General features: G+C 35.9%; 1 protein-coding gene across 1 annotated transcript in view; it reads right to left on the bottom strand.

Moving 5' to 3' along the window:
• The window catches only part of CEP128 (centrosomal protein 128), a 133045-nt gene that overhangs the window by 26839 nt on the left and 83138 nt on the right, over positions 1-23068 (bottom strand). The window contains exons 19-20 of the mRNA XM_063334037.1: positions 6379-6428; positions 45-68 (exon numbers count right to left, since the gene is read on the bottom strand). Coding sequence (XP_063190107.1) covers positions 45-68; positions 6379-6428 — 74 coding nt within the window. The remainder of the gene's footprint in view (positions 1-44; positions 69-6378; positions 6429-23068) is intronic.

Below are 23068 nucleotides of genomic sequence, written 5' to 3'. Positions count from 1 at the left end.
CAATGTCATTGTGATTGGTTTGGAAATGAATTTAAGAAACTTACCACTTCTAAGGTCATAATACGTTCCTAAAAATAAAGTACAAGATGCCATTAGAAAGGAAAGAGTATAAATGCAATGTAAGTTGAACAATGATGAAAAGGATTCATTTTGGTTTTTTGCTGGTCATATGTATGGTATTTTGTAAAAATCTCACTGAACACGAACTGCTGTACTTAATTAATCGGACCTCTGACCCATATATCATACTCTCTCACTTAGAAATCTGTTCCAAAGAAAAGGAACTCCCCAGAAACAAAGAAAGAACTTGAAAAAATTTACTCATGATATATTTTTTTCAAATACTACCATTAGATTTTCAATATTGTTAATTTTACTCTTATGTATCCCAAAGTTTCATTGCTTTTTTTGATCATGCATGTCTGTAAATCTAGCTTGTTTTGGAGTTCATGTCATGTTAGCATCTGGTTTAGTTTTCTTTTAGGCATTTCCTTAGAAAACTAAAAAGTAAATTCCATATCATTATTCTGTTATCCAGAAATAGCTATGAAGAATGTTTTCTTAACAACAAGATGACATTAGTCAAAGCCTAATGTCAGACAAAAATAAAATGCAAATAAAATAAGCTTGTGTCAGTTTTAATCCAGCACAAAATACAGAGACCCCACAATTTTTAAGTTTACTTGTATGTATTTTAATATTCCGTTTCCATTTAAAAGTATCTTTAAGAAAAATATTGAGCCAGTAAAATCAAGATCATGTACTCTGGCACTATGTCCTGAGTAGGTACGATATTTTAAGTAATCCAAGGAAACACACATTCAAATGTTTAGGTGAGCCCACATTTAGAGTGCCAGACCATTAAGACATTAGACTTTACATGAACTCTTACCTTGCTGAAAAAAAATATTACATTTTTGAAAGTATTGGACAGGATTATTTTTTTTTTCTTTCTAGGTGGATTAGGCTAAGAATCCCTATACTTTTTTCTGTTCTATCCCTCCCTAATAGGTAAAGATGATTGTAAACATCTGGATTTATTCCTGCAGCACCCAAAGACAGTTCGACAAATCTGAACTGAATCTGAATTTTGAAAGCAACAGGTACCACAAAAATTTCTTAGACCAATGGAAGAATTTTGGAGCCAGAAACAGTTCTTGCCATTTGCAAAAATTAGGAAGTATTTTTCTTTTTTTTTAAGATTAGGTGGAAATGAGTTACAAAGACTCTTCTAGAGTTATTACTGTCTTAAAAAACTTTAAAATAATAGTCATGTTTACTAACTGAACAATTGTACATATTTATGGAAAACCAGTATTTACGTTTCGTGTATTTACATACTTGTACAAAACCAGCGTCGCTTGGATTACTAAAGGGCTAACTTTATTCACATAATCTTCTGAAGAAAAGACACGGTTCACCCTAGTGAAATATTTAAAGCTCATTCACTGGATGATGTTTGGGGTGCAAATGATGTTAGTTTTCATCAGCCGCTTACGATAGTTGCACTTTTCATTACAATTCTAAACCATAGGCAGAAAGCGAGACAATACACTGTAGGAAAAATAACTGCATCAACTGAGGCTAAAAAAAATAAATAAATAAATTAGTGTCTGGAACAGACTAATTGGTTTTGAAGATGTACAAAAAACCAAGCAAGACCGTTCAGGAAAGTATGTGCAAGGAAATATCTAAAGGGAAAACAGGAATGCACACATAATCTAGTACACTATCAAAATAGAACTGTTTAAAAAAATGCTAACGTTTTGCCAGTAGTGGATGCCACTAAACTGGCTGATGTTGGAACTGCATACACAGTGTTTCGAAACTCCATGTGCATAATCCAACGATAAATAATAAAACAAAGATATATAAGAGAAAAAAAAAATCCACTTCTCTTATCAGTTTCAGTTACAGGACTCTTTCAAAGTAGCAGGTTTTAAGAAAAAAAAAAAGACAAAAATGTAATTTTTTTTTTTTTTTTAAACCAAAATGGAGGATGATCTTATCCCTAAAACCTGGGAGCAGGCTGTCCCCATGTGCCAAAAGATGAGCCAGAGAGTAGGACCAGCCTGGCTGAACAGACAGCTTTGGCTGGAACTTAGGGGAAAAAAGAGTTTATGACCTTTGGAGGAAGGGGCAGGCAACTCAGGAGGACTACAAGGAAGTTGTGAGGTTATGCAGGGAGAAAATTAGAAGGGCCAAAGCCCAACTGGAACTTAATCTGGCTATGGCCATAAAAGATAATAAAAAAATGTTTCTATAAATACATGAACAATAATGTCTGGTAGTGCGAGATTCCAACTACAATGTTGCATAAGCAAAAATTTACTGAATTTCACTAAAATTTTCTTTCAGAAAAGTGGTGTATTAAATACTAAATCTATTCTTTCTTGGATGCAGGTCTGAGATATAGACTGAGTATTTCAGTACATAAGAACAAACTTATGAGAAAAAATATTATGTGAAAAACTCAAAAGTATTTATGTTGAGATACTTGTTCCTCCACAACATTGCAGTCACTGTTACAAATACTCATATTTATTTAAAGATTCTGCAACAAACCCCAAACTCATTACTATAAAAAGGATGGTATTTACAGATCTCATAAATTTGTGGTGATAGTGAACAGCAATTCAGATATAAATTTCTTCAGTTAAAAAGGATTATGAAAAAAAAAGTCTTAAAGTGAGTGTATTAGTAGGATGATTCCAATGGTAGAATAAATAGTATTTTCAAAATGACTCATGTATTAAATAGGGCGCATGATCTAGCTGCCAAATTCTAAAAACTGAATAAACTCTTACAGTCTCAGCAGACATTTTTCTTAAGACTAGCATGGAATGTAATGGGAATTTACCATGGATAATTTATACTTTATCAATATATTTATATTTTAAAATTAAGATCTGCATTTTATATTTATTTTTTTCATTAATTAGCATGTCACTAATTCCAAAGCAAATGAAAATGGCTTGCAATTTTTTTCCCAGAGATCATTCACACAGCTGAATATTGCAATTATCATGCATGGCATATAATTTTCATGAATGCAATATTTTGTACGATGGAACAGTTTTCACAAAAAGGAAGATGAAAACCTTATAATCACAGCCTTTTTTCCTCCAATGAAGTAAGAAATATAGTGAGGTTATATTCTTGGAGTGGCTATCAGAGAGAATGTAGAAAGTGATCTAGACTCCTCACAAGCTAAAAATTGTATTATGATGAGTATGACTGCACATGTAACAGAGAGCAAGCATATGTGTAAAGGGAACATAGATATTATCTAGAACATATATAAACTCTAATATATAACTACATAAACTTATATATAAATATAAATCTGTATAACAAGTATGTATAACATACAGACTCATGTCAAAAGTATGCAACAAGTTCAAAATTAAAAACCAAGAATACAGTGATGTCACTCAAAGCATCAGCGCTCCTAGTTCCCCAAACACCCTGTATCAAAGAACTGCATATATTGCACATAGTTTCCATCTTGACACATAATATAAGACGGGTCGAGTTCATGTAGAAAGATGTAGGTATAAAGATTCCCACTACCTAATTAATGAAGTATTATTATGTCTTTGTCATGCTACTTGTAGTCCAACATATTCCCTGACTCGAGAAACACGTGAAAACTAGTAGCCCAATACTTCAAGGAACAACCCTCATAAAACTGCTTTTTTCTTTGTCGTTTGTGGTTTTCAGCTGACAGCATTGTAGAAGCACTAATTGTGCATCATTCAAATTATTTTTTAACGAAAGGTGCTCTTTGTCTCCCCTCAAAAGATAAGCAAACTAAAAGCATAATAAAACATACATCCTTAGCTCTGGGGAATATTCTTGTTACTTGATGCAGAAACATGGCGAAGAACCTCATGGTATCCCCAGTCATCATTTGCCCACAGCAATACACTGATTTCTGACAGATTTCCTCACGTCTCTAGCTTTTCTAAGACTATGGTCAGCACTCATGGCTCAAGTAACAAGTAATAACTCCTTCAGCCATGACAACCTGACTGCTTTTGATTGTCTGTCCATAGTCTAAAATGTACAATCTTTCTGTCCACCTGTTTCCTGAACATGCTTTACACACGTGGTCTCTTCAGACTGCAAAGAAAATGCATCAAGGATTGACTTACTACATATAATTCTTTGTATATGTAAGATACTTATCAAAACAGGACCCCAGGAATTCTAAAAAAAAAAGATAACAACAATCAACATGACCTATCGTCTGCTGAACCAAGGAACTAACTGAGCAGGACCTAATACCAGGAGAATCCTACCCAAGGACTGTAGGCCTTCTGGGGCAAAGAGCACTATTTTATTTGTTAGTGGTCTTTAATTTAGCAAACAATTACCTTCTAGCAATCTACTTCAATGAAAGCATTCAGGCATTAACCAATCTTACACGTTTGCTGAACTGGGGCTCAGAAGAAACAAATATTCCATGTCACCTGCTTAGCAAAAGGATAAGAGTGCCAGTTTCAGCTCCAGGAAACGCCATATTTAATGTAACTCTCACTTTCCTCTTTCTTCCTTTGCTTTATATATTGAGATGCAACAGCTTGGGGAGATTCAGGCATGATGATATGAGTTGGTTTTTACAACTATTTCCTAGCAAAGTTGTACATATTCAGCCACTGCAAGTTTACAATACAACTTTACAAGAACAGAGGATCCCAGACTGGGAACATTTTGAATCACATTGACTAAGCTGGACATAATACTGTCTAGAAAAATAACAGATGTTTTTGCTGAGTACTTTGACTGTGTGAAAGCATGGGCATCTGAAGGAGTAAAAAACTGCTATCGAGCATTTGAATACAAAAATAGCAGTCAGAGCAGTACAAGTCACATACTTAACCCGAATCGCCAGTTAGGGAAAGGCATAAAGCAATTTGATCAGGAACTTGACAGAGCATCAGAAATACAGGCAGGCACCTATACGCACACAAGGCACTACTATGATGCAACTTTCTGCAGTATAAAATTACTCCTCATTCAATGAGAAGTAACATCATTAGAACAATTTGTCAACTCCCGAGCTCCACATGAAAGCAGATGGAGAATTGCTTCACATGAAAGGAGATCTTTTTACATTGATGTAACTAGATATGCACCTGTGTAAACTGCTTGCGCAGACAAGCTCTCAGCCTTGTTGAACTTGAGCTGCCAGAAAACTAGGCCAAGATTTTTGTTTGAACAGGAAACAGCTGGATTGGTGTGTTGTGTAACTTCTGGATCTTGAAACTTGTCTCTTCTTACTGGATCAAACCGTTTCTACACTAACTCTTTGATACTTCTAGTCCTCAAAGTGCCTTTCGTTTCTTCTATGAGAAGAGAAGGCTTATCTTCAAACTCCTATGGTCACAGCTCAGCTCAATACATAATTTCGTTTTCCTTAACAGCCTTCCTTTCATTAATCCCCTTATAAACATCATGCTTCCAGTACACTTATAGAATGAAGCTTCATTGATATACTTACTCTTCATGGTGTATCTAAACTTTTTTATATTCATGTTAGGTATTGTTTGCTGTAATTTGTTGTTAAAAATTTCTTTTTTTTTTTTTTCCTTCTGTATTCTGAAGGATACATACACTACCCTCCCTAATAATGTCCTGAGCCTCAGAATTTAGATATTCCAGCTTGATTTTGCTTTCCGAGCCATTTTCATTTCAAAGGAGCATGTTTTCTTTGACTGCATCGCTTAAATACTATTCCAAAGCTGAGCCTAGGGTAAATCTCACTTTCTAAGCACAAATTTAAAGTGCTTAGCACAAGCAGCTTTACTGTCAGATGCCATACAATGAGGACTTACTATATTGTATCAAGTCCTGGCATATATCGATTGGTCCCTTCTTCCCCAGGAAGGTTATTATAGACAGAGATTTAAATACTTAAAATCGTTTACTTTCAGTTTTATTTGGAGCTAGAGAAGAAAGCAACACAGCCCAGAAGATCTAACCCAACCAATGAAGTAGAATAGAAAGCATTTTTGCAGTTCTGAACGCAGATTTGCACTGCCCCTATTCAACATACAGCTTCAGTGAAGCCAGCAGTATAACAGAACAACTTCAGTATATACTATGAGTTAAAACCAGCATTCTTTTCACTGATGGACTAGATTTATTGACTCATGGGAGAATGCTGACTACTTTAATCTTCTCTAATTTGCAACTAAATTGGTGGGCAGAAACTCAGCAGTATTACCAGCTACCAGGTCAGTATTTGGCTACGTATTTCCAAAGCTGAATTTAAGATACAAGGGAGTTCAGAAAAATCATAGTGTTGTAGTACAATTTAGTAATTTTAAGGGTGACAAAAAGTGTAGCTAGATAATTAAATAGAAAGTATACCTGGAGAGCTCCCATTTCTTCCTCTCTTCTGAGGGTCTTCTCTAGCAACTCTGTAAAATGAAAAATGGAACTTGTAAATTCAACTTCCTGCCTCATGGCCTGACAGAAAAAATACTGTGTGAAACAGTCAGTGAGTTTTTTTGTTTTACAGCTTTCACAACATTCATTTTCAGCTGATTAAACTAATTGATGAAATGTGTCAGTGATATGATTGTTTCCAAGCATGGGCTGTTGAGGTGACTAAAAAACAGTTACAAGACGACAGTTTGACTGGGGGGAAAAAAGCATTAATATTCACAGAAAAACTTGCCTATCTTCTAGTGTAAAAATCAAAGAGATTCACTCTGAAAATTGATTAAAACAGAAGTAGATCAAAGCTATGCAATTATATATGAAAAGTTACTCCAGGTTACTTTTTCAACAAACAAGTAGCATCCTCTGGGGAAACAAATCCAGACAATTTTGACTATTACCACAATAATTCCCTTCTCTTACTAAAATGGAACAATTTTGATAACGGAAATAGCCAGTGCACTGTAACAGACATATTAGTAAAAGTTTTTTATAGTCTTTAAGCCAAAAAATCCTAATATCATTTGTGTGACAGCTATATACATTGGCACATTCATGCACATATGTAACATTTTGTGTTAGAAATTAATTTCTGTAAGTTCTGTGGGATACGTCACAAGTTGCTTTTCTATTTTATTTCATTTACATATTTTTATGATTAAAATTATGTTTTTGATCAAGTACATCATATTTAGTATTCTGGGAAACCTTAACATTATAACCTCATGGAGAGCACGAAAACCAAAAAACACGCTGCAGGCTTATTACTATTTTAACTACCAGAAGTTCCCTCATGAGTTTTGCATGAGAAGAACACTTTTTTAACTAAGCTAGAGACTGACTTTGAATCAAGATATGTCCCAGTTTGCTAGCAATTAGGAGAGTTATGAGGTTATGAAACTGCCTTGACAACCTCATAGGACTGAATTCTGACTGTTCATTCCCACAATACCGAAGTACAGAACAGCTAACTGAAAGTACCTCTGTATACTTCCTTAAGAAATAAAGACTACTGAAAAATGCACAATTCAGTTATCAAAGATTAGCTTAAATGATTTACAATAAAAACTAATTAAAATATTCTACCAACGCGAATTCGCCCGCTTTATTTATCTTATCTTTTACTTTTTTTTCTCCTTTCTCTCATTATGAAGTCTCCTTGTGAGCACCCTACCCTGTTACCTCTTTTCTCATAGTTCATTATGCATTTCTGACTGCACACAGATTATTTGAGACTTATTTTCAGGCATCAGTCCGTTAAAAGTGATGTAGATAACATGCACAAAATTTCAGTCATTTCCTTCACAAGCATAGCGATTGACTTGCTGTTCTTTGTTCCTAGCTTCTATGCAGTTTTTTTTCAAATCCTTTCTTAAAATTAATAAAATGACTGTTTCTTCACTTTCTTTTGGCACATTCATCTTTTTCTGTATTATTCTTTGGTATGCTTTCCAGTACAGTGACTCAACTGCCATATAAATTACTGTAGCTAAATGTGCTGCCATCAACATTACTTAGTGCGAGAATTTGGGTTTGGAAAGTGGCTGCCCTGTATGTTTTCCTTGGGTATACTCCAGTATTGTAATCGAGTTGGTAAAAATTAGTATTGTAATACTAGCTTTAAAAAAAAAAAAAAAAATATGAGGAGGGAGGAATAAGTCTATGAGAAGGGATGGGAAATGAAAGATTCTTCACCATGTTCCATCAAACTAAAAAAAAAAATATTCTTACACTTCATTTTGCTTTATTTTCATTCTAATGCAATATTTGAGATTCTCTTGTACAGACATGATTCTTCTAAGTGAAAAGGATGTTATTACAAGGTTCTTTTCAAAGGCCTTTTATAAATGTAAGGTAAGTTAAGTTAATTTCTGCTAACAGTCTCTAGATTTGAAAGTTCTGCATCTGAAATTAGGGATATCTAGAATCCATTTACTTCATTGTACTCGGCTGTCCTGCAGATTGCTTCATAAAACTCATTCCCTGAAAGCGCAGGTGGGTATTGAAAGGGTGTTATTTAACTGACAATATACACCTACTTTACAAAGTTGCCCTTTACGACCACATATTTAAGAATCAAGTTCTGCATTCAAACGGATGATTCCATTTAGTACTCCATCTAAATAATATTTAAAATAGTAAATAAATAATAAAAATAACGTTAATATTATTAAATAAATTAAAAATAATAAATAAAAATAAAATAATATTAATTAAAACAAATTAATAAATATTACAATAAATTAATAAATATTAAATAAATAAATAAAGATTTTTCCTCAGTTGAGGAGGATCGGGTCAGAGACCACTTGGCCAATCTGGACATTCATAAGTCCATGGGCCCTGACAGGATGCACCCACGAGTGCTGAGAGAGCTGGCAGATGTTATTGCTAAACCACTCTCCATCGTCTTTGAAAGGTCATGGGGAACAGGAGAGGTGCCTGAGGACTGGAGGAAGGCTGACATCACTCCAATCTTTAAAATAGGCAAGAAGGAGGACCCAGGGAACTACAGACCAGTTAGTCTCACCTCTGTCCCTGGGAAGGTAATGGAGCGACTCATTCTAGATGTCATCTCCAAACACATTGAGGAACAGGAAGCTATTGGAAGTGTTCAACATGGATTTACCAAGGGTAAATCATGCTTGACCAATCTGATAGCTTTCTGTTATGTTATAACGGGTTGGCTGGATGAGGGGAGAGCCGTAGATGTCATCTACCTTGACCTTAGCAAGGCTTTTGACACTGTCTCCCATAACATCCTCATTAGGAAGCTGAGGAAGTATGGGCTAGATGAGGTGACAGTAAGGTGGATCGAGAGCTGGCTGAGTGACAGAACTCAGAGGGTTGTGATCAGCAGCATAGAGTCTAGTTGGAGGCCTGTAACCAGTGGTGTCCCTCAGGGGTCAATACTTGGACCAATTTTGTTCAGTATATTCATTAATGACCTGGATGATGGGACAGAGTGTATCCTCAGCAAGTTCGCTGATGATACCAAGCTGGGAGGGGTGGCTGACGCTCCAGAGGGCCGTGCTGCCATCCAGCGTGACCTAGACAGGCTGGAGAGCTGGGCAGAGAAGAACCTAATGAGGTTCAACAAAAGCAAGTGCAAGGTCCTGCACCTAGGGAGGAAGAATGCTAAGCACCAGTATAGGTTAGGGGTGGACCTGCTGGGAAGTAGTTCTGAGGAGAAGGATCTGAGGGTCCTGGTAGACAGTAAATTATCCATGGGCCAACAATGTGCCCTTGTTGCCAAAAAGGCCAATGGAATCCTGGGCTGCATAGGGAAGACTGTGGCCAGTAGGTCGAGGGAGGTCATTCTCCCCCTCTACTCTGCACTGGTGAGGCCACAACTGGAGTATTGTGTCCAGTTTTGAGCTCCCCAGTTCAAGAGGGACACGGAACTGCTGGAGCAAGTCCAGCAAAGGGCAACTAAGATGATTATGGGACTGGAGCATCTCCCTTATGAGGAAAGGCTGAAAGAGCTGGGACGCTTTAGCCTGGAGAAGAGAAGGTTGAGGGGGGACCTGATTATGGCATACAAGTATCTAAAGGGTGGGCTGAAGGAGGATGGTGCCAGACTCTTTTCAATGGTTCCCAGTGACAGGACGAGGGGCAATGGGCACAAGTTGGAACATAGGAAGTTCTGTTCAAATACACGGAAAAACTTCTTTACAGTGAGGGTGACAGAGCACCGGAACAGGCTGCCCAGGGAGGTTGTGGAGTCCCTTCTCTGGAGATTTTGAAGACTCCCCTGGATGCAGTCTTGGGTGATGTGCTCTAGGCAATCCTGCTTTAGCAGGGGAGTTGGACTAGATGATCTCTAGAGGTCCCTTCCAACTCTGAAGATTCTGTGATTCTCTAATAGCATGTTTTCTCCAAAGCTAAAGCAATATCTATAAATATATAAAGATTAAAGCAATGCATATTAAACAGCTTTACAAAAAGTCCCATACAAGTCAGCATATTGTATCATTCTTTTAAACATTGGCATTTATAATGACAGAATATCTTTGCTCACTTGATCTGAAAAGTTCTGTTGATTTGTTTTATAATTTGTAAAACATTTCCCATAATTAACTTCTTCTGCAAACATTTTTTGTATATTCAGTGCCAGAAAATAATGTTACAATAAATATAAGATAGAGAATGCATTGTGTCTGTAATACAGCAAAGATGGTCACTAGCCCTTGTGAAGGCTCCTTTCATTCACCCTGTGAACAGCCTCTGAGTTTCTCTAATTATAATTTTCTTTCCAAAAGGAAGTTGCAGAGTGCCATGAGTTTCTACATTTGTGAACAATACTGCTATGATCATCTTTCAAGGCCTAATGTAACCACAGGGTTCTTGGGGTTTTTTTCAAAGCATTATATCATTATTCTCATGGGGCGCAGAACACATCAATTTATAGATTGTCTAGAATAATCAACATTAATGAAAGAGCATTACAAAGGCACCTTCAGGCATTGATGGTTGTTCCCAAAAAATGAATAATACATGGAAAAAGACAACAAGATAAATGACTTTTAGAAATAAAGATATTCATCAAAACATTTCCTTTTATTTTTAGCTCAGTCTGAAGCCTGCACTCCTAAAATAAGCTATAAGCTAAAACTATTCAAAAAATCAAATGTTTCAGTTGTTTTATACCACTCAAAATCAACAGTAAGTCCAGGATATTGCCTGCAAAATTAGGGATCATACTTTTGTGTAGTGTTACAAAAATAATTTATTTATGGTGGTTAAAGTCCAAATCATCTAAGATTTATATCTCATTTAGCTATGTGCCAGTGAACACCAACAGAGTGTCCTTGCAGTTACACCACCGTGGCTTAGATTTATTTGATCAAACTTCCAGGAAATACACAGGTTATGATTTAAAACATTCCATAAGAATCATTACCTTTAGCAGTTTGCTTAACACTGAAACAACATAGTATGCTGCAAGACAGTGCAAGCATTAAGCTGGAGATGAAGATTTTTATATTCCATCATAACTCTCATGTAAGTGAGGAAAAAAGGTATGCAGTTATTCAGGCACTCTTTTTTCACGCAAACACACACAAACACTCCAGTTGTAATTTTCACTGCTGGTGAAAAGCATCAGAAATTAGATTTAGGAGCAGATACTTACTGATCTGAATGAGTAAAATACAACTGTACTATCTTATTTATCCTAGCTGATCCGTTAATGTGCCAATAACTAACTCTAGAATGTTAAAAAGCAGTTCCACTCCTTTACCTCTGTGCTGGGAGTAACAATGCTGGGAAACAGGACATTGACTTTATATTAGCTGGAGCAGAGCAAGCAACTTCCCAAGAATTTGAATTAAAAAAATCACAGATTTTTTTCAGAAAGAACACTGAACAGCCTTCATTCATTATTAAGAACTAGATTTTAAACACTGCATGACCTCCCATTTTAAGAAACTGAAGATAGTGATAGACCACATTCTGTTTCACATTCTCTGTGAAGATTGAAATGCCAGAGAAAAGTCAGCAAATTGGATCAATACCAGATTAGTATGTTCCCCACTAAGAATTTAAATTTGGTACCTGCCAATTCACAACTTGTTCTAGCACAGGGGAATGCAGAAATTCATAACTGTAGACAAAGTCAGTCCTTATAGTCCCAGATATCTAGTCATATAGTCAAAACCCCTAAAAAGTGATTCAGATTACTCTGAAGTTGGCATTTATACTTCAATTCAGTTCTGCATACATAGCTAATATGCTGTAAACTACCCAAGATACGTGCAAGCTGCTGGCAGATATGACTCAAGACTCTCACCCCTCTGAAGCAGCTGCAGATCACAGAGGAAACTATATAGCAACTCATATAGCACACAAAATACTACTACTTTGTGACATTAAAACAAGAAATACAGGTTATGACCAGAAAAGAATGTAAGTTTGGAGGAAAGCATCAACATATTCTTGCATCATCAAGCTAAGAATAGTTCTTCTCCAAAACACAACTCGGGGCTTTCAGTTATATGTCAGTAAAACTATTTTTGATTTCCTAAAGTTTTCAACCTCAGAAATTTAGGGTTTATCTTACATAAGCGTACAGCAAACTCTCGATAAACCACTTAGATACCCTGCTCATTTTATCTTTAAATTTGCTTTGATCAAAAATTGCAGTATATTTATTTCAAGTCTTTCCTATCATTCTCACTTCAAACACATGTCCCATGGCTTTCAGTCATCGTTTGGATAGGTTTCCCACAAAGCTACTGAACAGATACTGCAGCATTCCTGCAGATGCACAAGGCAGCCAAGCAGGTTTCCATCAAGTCTGAAGGAATTTTCAAGCAGCTGAATAAACCAGTTTCTCTCAGCTAGAAACTACTTATCTTGCACACGCCTACACAGCAAAGTTGAATCACATACTATACGATTTACAAGTTTTTCCCTTTCACACAATGAATCTGACATTAAGGCCCTGTTTTCAGGGGTGATTTAAGCTGTTTCTAACTGAACCAGTTTAAGGAAAATGTTTCAGAATAGATATATTCATGGCTAGTAGAGAGAGAAAAAACCTGCAATTTTGCCCTGTACCAGTGTTAGTATGATTCTGGTGAATGGCCTCACAGTACTGTGACTAACAGTCACGGTCCAGAAACACTCAATACTAAAAGATGTTTCAATGAGGCTGGACCTTTGTACAGGCAGGCCAGACACCACAAATCACCCTGGCACTAAAATAACCGAGATGTAAAACAGCACCGGGACTCGCTTCAAGCTACTCTAATTGAAAGAGTACTTGCCATGCATGTAAGGCTTTAAGGGAATTTCTACATAAACATGTTATCATCTTAAAAAAAGCTCTAGAAAAACAGGTATTTCTTAGAACCTTAATTTTCATTAGTGTAGAACAAGGCCCATAAATTATGAGCATTTCAGAATGTGTCTATATGATCCCAAGAAAGATTCAAAAAAAATAAAAATAAATCTCTGAAGTCAAAGGTGATACTGTTTGACTTGAATGCAACATGCAGTATCTCTTAAGATAGAGAATATTTCTACCCTGCTAGTTTTACCCACCATACTCATAGGTTTAAGTGAACAAAGATAAAGTAGGGAGAAATCTCAAGAGTTTATGGGTTACTTTTTGGGTTTTGTTTAAAATTGTATTCAGATGGTTAATCGTTTTCATTTAACAGTTTTCATGGCCAAACTCAATATTCAGTGCATTATTTTTTTTATTTGTAGCTTCTGCTAAACAAAAAACATCTCAAGTGATTTTTAATACTGATTAAAGCTTTATAATCCGTTAGCAAACTGTTATATTAACATTGAGCATATTCCGCTATGTTTGAAGATTATAACTCAGTTATCACCACTGCAATCAATGCAGTGCTCGTCACCACCAAGAATGAAACAGCTGTTTGTCTGCATCTAAATCAATAGTTTTCTCATCCACATGTAAAAAGACCTCCAAGCTCAAAGGAATACCATTTAAAGAAAGGGATTCCCTTTTACCATATTCTTTGCCTTTATAAATACTAGCACCTTATTAACTACTAAAGACTACAGTAGGTTTGTAAGTTGACAGAGTTAATATTTCAAAAGAATATACTGTACACAAAACTTTGAAGTTTTCTAAATTAATTCATTCTTTTAGGTAGATACTTTCATTTTTGCTATGGAACTTCAAAGCAGATTCTTAAGCCTACAGTGGTGCATTTGTTTGCATTAACCTGAAGCAGCACCCACAATCGTAACAGAGAGCAGAAAAAAGGCATCTGAAGCTAAGAGAGAAGGAAAGAGTTCACTGTTCAGAGTCCCTAACAGACCTATTGCTAGGCAGGAAAGAGAACATACTGTGTTTTCCTTCTATTCCCTGAGGCTTAGGCAGGTTTGATATTTTTTAGCACAACTTTTAAATGTTCACTTCTCCAGTGATGGCCTGCTCTATATTTCCTTGTTTGCAAAGAAGATAATAGCTTCTGGGAAAAGGGAAGGATAACACACAGAAGGGAAATGTAATCATTTGTGGGGTGTGAGGGACAACAGAGAAGTGCAACTTAAGATTCTCAGATAATTTTCTATTCAAGTCATGCTCATGACTTTTATGAGACTTTTAGAAATTAGCGGTATCTTACTCGGTCAGGCCTAAAATCATGCAGCCTACATCCCACTTCAGACAGTAAGCAGGGGTGGATAATAAGACAGGAGGATAAAAAAAAAGGCAATGTTATTTACTCTAATGGCAGCTTCCAGCAATGAGCAGTGGAGAAAACACCTAAGAAAAAGGACTGCATCTGGACCATCCATGAGCTATCCGATCTCCACGAACTTGACTACTTCTTCATTGAACCTGTTTGTTGTTTTCGATGCCAGAACATTTTGCAACAACGAGTTTCTATAATTGAAGCATGTACTATGTAAAAAAAAAAAATACTTCCTTGGGCTGTCAAAGACTTCTTTACATGTATAAATCTTGCTTCTAATTTATTTCCTTCAATAATTCTTCCTTATGTTTCACACCATTATTCCTCTTTATTATTTCCTTACTTTTCACTTTGATCTCTATTTGATGCAGATATTCAAAAGTGAACTATATCTCCAACACGTAATTTCGAAAACCTCTTCCAATCTTTCACTCGTCCCGAGAAGCTGTCCTAAATTCTCCTTGTCAGTTCTATAATCCCCCATTATCTGAACTGTTACACTGGCGGCCTTACAATGAATTCCAAAGTACAACAGTAAATACACATATGTTTCACATACAAATTTTTAGTATACAAGATATTATGCAGAATTGCTATAACCCATTCTACAGTCCAAATATGCTTGGGTTGGAACAGTTTGCCTGGAATATAAAATAAATAAATTCAGAAAAGTATACTACAAGATTACCAAAGAAAAATTTGTAGGTTACGATGTGCTACTTATGCATTTTAAAAAGAGGCCTTTATCATGAGAATGAAAATAAATTTTTTCTAATGCTTACATAAGATTTTTTTAGTTCTATTCCTGGCTCTACCACTCATGTTAGTGTCTTCCTGGTTAATTTTCTGTGCTTCATTTAAAATTGACTAAAGAAAATATTTCCGTATTTTCCCAGAGCTGATGTGAGGCTTAAAGTGCACTGAAATGCATGCAAAAGATATTCTTATGAATGCAAAAGGTGATAACTGCACACAATTTCATTATGTCTTAGCAATTGCCTGATTTATGAACTGAAAGAGATGTTAAGCTATGTCTACCATATTTACTTTGGACCATATTGATTTTCAATTGAGAGATACTGCAGGAGGCATAAGATGGTGGGTTGTGAATATTATGGTCAACATATCTTGAACAACAGCTATACGTAATCCATTGCTTTCCTTTGAACAACTCTTGTGTACCAGCAATACATGCTACAGCGGATTCCAAACAGCACCTGAGGGACCATTCTAGTTAAATACTTACCTTAGTAAGTTCCAGCAAGTTTCAGAAAGAAACAGTGACACGGACAAATCAGAAGTGATAAAATAAAACCATTTTCTTATGCTGAATCAAAAATGGTTCCATTATGAAAACATGATTATCAAGGCACAAAATAATAGTATTCTACCTCAATGATCTCCAAAGTGGGGTGTGCACAACAATCCACTGCTGTGCTGCAAGAAAATACTTTTTGTACTGTTGATAAATAAAATACAAAATATTTTTAAAGTGTTTATTTCAACTTTATCTCATCCTTTTCTAATTTCTATTTTTGTGTATCTTTCATAATGTGCATATCAGTACAGTAGTACAAGTATATAATTTATCAATAAATAAATATATTAGGGGTGCATGCTCAAAGTTTTTTTCTTATAGTGGTACGCAATCAAAAAAAGTTTGGAGACTAGTGCTTTAGATTAAGAACTGAAGAACAATCCCACTTTTGGAGTGAGCCGGCTCTGGCTGACAGCATTCAGAATTTGATTTTTCCCCCCCCCCCCCAATACAGGCATTCAATTTTCTTAAATCTAACATGTTTTCTTAGTCCCCATTACCCCAAAATTCTTTCTCCTTGTATGGCAAGCTGCATACTTTATAGCACATGAATCGAGAGAAAACAACAAGCAAACTTGTTGTAAAAGCAAGGTCTAATGAGAATAATGTCTATAAGAGGAAAAGGAGGAAAGGCTAGATGAATTTACAGTAGAGAGACAGAAAAAGTATGCGTGGCATATTATTCAAAGAGAGTCTCCTAGAGGCAATGGATCGTATCTAGAGACCTGACTGTGGCTCTCGAGTCATTAGTGATGCGCACCAACTAATCTTTACGAGGAGTTCCAAATGCATCTTTGTATTTGGAAAAGGAACTGCCCACATGGCAATGCAAATCTTTATGGAGATCTGTCATCTGGAGCTATGAATGTCTCCTCTGAACAGCTACCACTGTTATAAATTCACAGGTGGTGTCCCAGGTATTGCTTGTTCTCTGTGGTAGTGTCCAAGTAAGCAAACTGAATTCCAGACAGAATAGAATCCAGGGTCTTTAGAATCTAGCAAGATGGCACATCAAAATCAACACAGCTGGGACAGCAGCATATAGCTATTAACTCACAGAAGCACTGAGCAATTGGTGAGCCACAACTGCCAAGCTAAAGAAAACCACCTGTTTGCAAAAAGCTATTTGTTCAACTTTTCCCTAGAGAGATGTAAAAGCATATAAAGTCAGACCACCTGTATTGCAGATTTTAGCAGCCTCATTAATCAACCAACTTGTCTTGATCCCAAGCAGCCACTCTTCCTCAGCAGGAAGTATTGAATTTCCTACGTGAGAGAGTGTCCTTGCACTAAAGACTTTAATCTGTTATATCTGCTGTAGGATGACACCAAAATAACTTTTCTTATTTGAAGCTTTTACTAAACCATGATTCTACTGACAGAGAAAATACCAATGGGCTAAAGTTCTCTTTCTGCCCCTTTTTAATGATTTCTTAAAATTTTAATATATATATTTTCCAATAAATTAATAATTTAAACAGAAGCAAGAAATTTCTTGTCTGAAAACAAGAACTACAGATGTTAAGAAAAAAAAAAACCTGAACAAAAACATGGAAAATTGATCTAGTAAAGCAAAAGTTTATCTGAAAGGCATGGCTTCTGCCATGAAAAATGAAACAGGACACACAAGATACCAAGAATGCAGTTGTCAAAATTTAATTTTTTTCAATTCTTTTTAATGACTATCTTAGTTGGCTGTTTTGAAAACAGTCTGGAGTTTCAGGATGCTCTCATTTCCTGATTATAAATTAAATATCTACGTATAGAAACTACGTCCATACATCTGCAGTAACCAGAAGGTTGCTGCAAAGGATAAAAACAAGTCATACAGTCCTTGGTTGAGTTTATCCTCAAATCAATGATTTAAATAAATACCAAAAAAACCCCAGTAATAATTGTGAGTTACTCCTGTCTTGTAACATTCTTTATGTCCTGTGTAAATTTATATCTGTCAACAGTCATCATAGTAATCTTAATACAGATGCCGGTGATTAAACAAACCAGAAGGCTAAAGTGTCAATGTCACATTTGTTTTTTCCATTTAACTTGTTCAAAGTTAAGGATGAAAAACTGATAGAATATAGCAGGAAAACCCAGCATTCTTACTGCCTATGCCCTCCTCTGAAGCGAGCTAAGGAACCTTGTCCTCTAACTGCACTTTCACACTTTCAATCAACACAAAATCCAAACCTCAAACAAGGGCAACTGTGAAATTCTTCTAGTCATTGTAGCTTCTGAGCTATGTCTTCTACTTGCAGGTAAAAAGAAAACTACTATTTGAGTTTCAGTACCAGAGAAAGGAGCTTCAAACTTTGTCTTGCTTATTATAAAAATATACATACACTTGGTATTTTAAAGAAACACTTGATTTGGAGTATGTTGCAATGCTTTTCTTTTGGCTACTATTTACTGAAATGTCTATCAGAATATAAAGACTCCTACTCTTCTTTTATACTGTCCTTAGATTGGCACAGCTCGACTACAGTCACAGAACTCTCTTTTCAGTTATAACTACGCAGAGTTTCTTACGAGAAAATAAGGAAGATTAAAAACCCTAAAATAAAGATAGTTGAGGGGATCATTGAGATCCACTGAACTTAGAAATTATTTTAGCACTCAAGAAACTCAAAGAAAACACAAGTCAACGCAAGTGTTGACATGAATGGGAAGAAACCTGCTTCGTTGTTTTTTTGCAACCATCTACTCAGTTAGTTGCAGTTGATGACTGAAATACACAAATAAGTCACTGGCTGGAATAATAGAACAATTAGAACACATTGTGCCAAAAGAGAGCCCTTTGATACTGGGCCCCCAGGTTTACCATTTAAGAAAGAAGAATAGTAACTTGCAACAGTAACCAGCAGTTACTGGTTATTTGGGGTTCTGTGGCTTTTTTAACTTTTTTAGAGTTAACATTTTTTATTTGGGAGAAAAAGCCAAAGTCCCTGCAAAGGTTTAAAAAGCATATTTCCATTGTTTCAAAAGTGTGCTAGATGAAGATGCTGTAAATAAGTTCACAAATTTGTTAGAAACCATACTGACCTCATCACCTCTAAAATAGTTTGACAAGTAACTGCTTTTTCTTCTACAGTTTTACATGAATGTGGATTTGACAGCATGTGAGAAGCAGAATCTCCTCTAGATGAAAAATACCAGTCAAGACAAACAGCACTTCAAAGAAAGTCCGTAACTTATATCTGGGTTTGGTACTATCTTGAAAAGCTTCAATTGCAATGATTTCAAGATTCTCTTAAAAAGAGCGGTTACACCTACTCAAAAATAGATTTAATCACAGTTTGTACAGAATTCTATCATCTGCAACAGGATAAATATGATTTTCCGTACACCACATAAAGGTCTAGATCAGGGTATGTTAAGGTTTTGCCTTTCCATTCGGCAACCTGTTGTTGACTTGTGAATCACTCAATTGTAATTGCAGATATCATTTCCTTGCTGAATTACTGCCACCAAGCATTTTGTGAAGATTATCAATGCTTCTAAGGCCTTAATGCCAGTGTTTCAATAATGACTTGATTCTACTATAAGACACAAATGTTATCATGTATATGTGTTGATTACTCATGCAGCAGTAACATTGCTAACTAGTGCCAGAATGCAGGCAAAAATGTTCCTATTATAAATAAATCTTGAGAACAGGTATTTTTTTTAATTTAAAAAAAAAAACCCAACCCACAATGTCAGTGAATAAACACTTCAAATTTTACAAGAGGCTGAGAAGCCAGCAAATTTTTACCCTAACATTCTAATAGTACATTTATACAACAGTGAAATGCTTTACTTAAAACAGTTAGTTCAAATAAGCTAGTTTGGGTACTAATGACTGTGCAATTACTCCTACTTCATATCTCAGGGAAGTGAGTACAACCTTAGCTGAAATGGTGCTTGCACTAAGTGCTCCAGTTCCACCAGATGTGGTCAGATGACATCCCAGATTGCATTTGCTAAAAGGCACGGAGGTCTCATTGCTCCCTGCCTCTGGTCGTGCATTGCTCTTGCTTACTCTCTCCTGGCAAAAACATTGGACCTGGACCTCCAAAAGGGTCAATTTAGTTCATTAAAATGAGGACAGTCTATACTAGCGAAAAACACAGATGGTCCCATGTGGCTATTAGTGAGTAAAGTACGGTTATAGGTGGGTCCAATGAGGAGCAGACATGAAATAAGGGAAGGAGCAAGTAGCAGAGATGGGAGTGAGAGAAACAGAAGGAAGAATTTAGCCTTTTGTCTGCAGTGAGACATTAAATGCCTCAGTCGAATAGAAAACTGCAGTCTGACCCATTAGCTGATGATTACTTTGGATTTGTGCGTGAGCTGTAATCACACCTCCATCTGTAGCACAGATCTAACCAAGCTAACTGACCAATAGCTTTTTCTCCCATAGTTTTGATTAGAAACCCTATTAAATAGACTGTAAAGAAAGAAAGAAAAAAAAAATCAGCATTACATGTGAAAAAAATACAGTAAGAAATATTCTCAAAGTGAGGTCTTCAGAATAGTTGACATTTTGAACAGAAAATACAGTCAAGCGTTTTGTTTTGTCACTGCATACAATATATAATTGTTACAATTCTCCCTGAATGGAGAAACATTTCTTTTCGCACGATGAATAAAATCTTCCAGAAGTACACAGAAAGAAATTGAAACTTAATTTGTTTTCATTCACCAAGTGCAAGCCTGAAAAGATAATTTGTCATTTCTTGTTTTAGGAAATTATGTTGATATGTTTATGGGCATAGTGGCTACATAAAAATTATGGTATGTCGTATATAAATGACAAAACAGGAAATTGAATGCCGCTTTCTTCAGCGAGTTCTCTGTCTTAATATCCTAGGCTTTTCTTTTTTTGATGTTTATCATCCCAAGCATATTTAGGCGTATCAGCAAATTTCCTTTTGGCTACGTCTGAAAGGCAGCTGCATATCTTAATGCAAAAATACACAGAACTGATCTTGGACCTAACAGCTAAGGAAGGGTCAAAGATTAAGGGTACGAAGTTTTTTGAAGCAGCTACGTCAACTCATCTGAATTGAAGTAACTGGGCAAGCTGAAGGAGGCTGTCAGCTGCAAACCAAAAAGCTTTTCTAGGCGAGGACATGTACTACTTGAGATGAGTAATTCTTTGGAGCTTGGAAGTGTATTTCTTAATTGGGCTGTTTGAAGATCAGAGCTAAACAATCCATTTGCAACATTCACAGCAAAGGACAGTAGATAACATCGGAAGCTGAAAGATACTGGTCCTAAAATTAAGTTTCCCTACCAATCTCAGGAAAAAAAGGATCTTTTAGCAGCTTGGGCATTTTAATAAACTGTTAGAAGAGTAAAGCACACACAAAGAAGTTATAGCTCTGTGGGATTCAGTCCTTGATAAATGCTGTAAGAAAGCTTTTAATTCTACTAGGTGGCCCGATATATCACTAAGACCCAAACAGCTTCTGAGAAAATATTTACGTCAACCAAGCATACACACACAGAGGTCTGCGTGTCTCATTGCAAAACACAGAACTTCTCCAACTTTACAGAAGTTTCTTCTTTGTAATTAGACAGGTATTAGAAACCACAACATAACGCAGCTAGCAGTTATAGAACACCTCACCTCCCCACATGTGCTTCACAGGAAGATGCAAGAAACTGTAAGCTGGCAATTATGAAGAAAGCCTTAATGGTAACTCTTATTTCTAATTTTCTCAGCTGTAGTTAGGCTTTGAGTGTCTTCCTTGGTGGGAGAACCCTGTTGCTGTACTGTCCCGTGGTAACTGATGATATACATATGAGACTTACCAACTCAGCTGGTAAACATTTTAACTTTCAGTGACTGGCAACATTTCACTTAATACCTAAAACTCTATTTTGAAAATTCTAATATCTAGATGCAGTAACTGATTATTCCCTCCATTTATGCAAAAAATCTACAGTATAAAAAATCTAGTAATTTTTTTCAGAGAAAAACATTTAATACATGGATTTGAAGGAAAAAATCTCCTATACTTTAAAAGAGAAAAGAATGTAAAGAGGAGAACGATATTAAACATTTAAGCTAGCCATTGCTTCTCATGCACAAGGGATATAAACATAAATTGATTTTTCTTCCCAAATTTAAAAGACTGAATATCAACACCAGAGCTTTGGGTTTTTTCTTGTACAGTGGAATGCCAATTTCAACTGGCACTTGACCTTCTATTTCTGATTAATCTAATTCCTAGTGACTGATCATAACAAAAAAAAAAAAAAAAAAAAAAAGAAAAGAGATTTACACTGCTATTTTCACCAAGTAAAAAGGTAAGAAGATACTAGTCTCAGAATGGAGACTACATTGAGAAATGAATATCCAGTATGAGCTGTATAATAACCATACTATAAAATTTTATTTCTTACACACAGACATTGTAAATCTTATTACAAGGTTGGCAAGAGCTGCAAATGAGTTATGTTTATTACAGAATTGCTTATCCCATTCTCCCAACACTACATAATTTCTACAGGTAGAGGCATTCAATTAACATTTAGGAAAGAAGTGGCAAAATGACTGTCAGAATCCCACAAAAATGCCACTGTAAATCCTACACATCCTCATTCTCGTACCTATTTATATCACAGCTGCATTTCTGTTTAGTCTCAAGAAAATGCTGGGAACAAACTGAAGTTCGCAAAGCTGATAAAATGTTTGATATAATTTTTATGATAAATGCCTCTGGTAGCACACTTTATAAAGTATATTGACAAAGAGAAACCTAGAAACTGCTTTTAATAGCTGGGGCATCATCTCCTGGGTTAGGAATGAATTTCAGCAGTCAGGAATGGAGAAGTACCAAGCAAATAGTAAGTGTGCTTCACTGGATATACCCCTGAAGGGTATAAGCGTTATGAGACGCAGGTTAGAATGTGTATTGATCTTTTCATGCCTCTTGAGAACTCCGTACAGAAAACTAGTCTTTTCAGAATGTGTGCTCAGTGTTGAAAATTCATACTATTTACGTAAGATTTTTAATATCCCTTAGCAATCTTAATAAATGGCTACATTTCACTTCCCCTGTGTTTTTTATGACAGCAAATTAAAGCTCCCGAGCCTAAAAGTAAAGGTTTGAGACCTAGCTTTAAAATAATG

This window comes from Chroicocephalus ridibundus, chromosome 4 (genome assembly GCF_963924245.1).
Source record: "Chroicocephalus ridibundus chromosome 4, bChrRid1.1, whole genome shotgun sequence".
Taxonomy (NCBI): Eukaryota; Metazoa; Chordata; class Aves; order Charadriiformes; family Laridae; genus Chroicocephalus; species Chroicocephalus ridibundus.
This window is presented reverse-complemented; position numbering and strand designations above follow the sequence as displayed.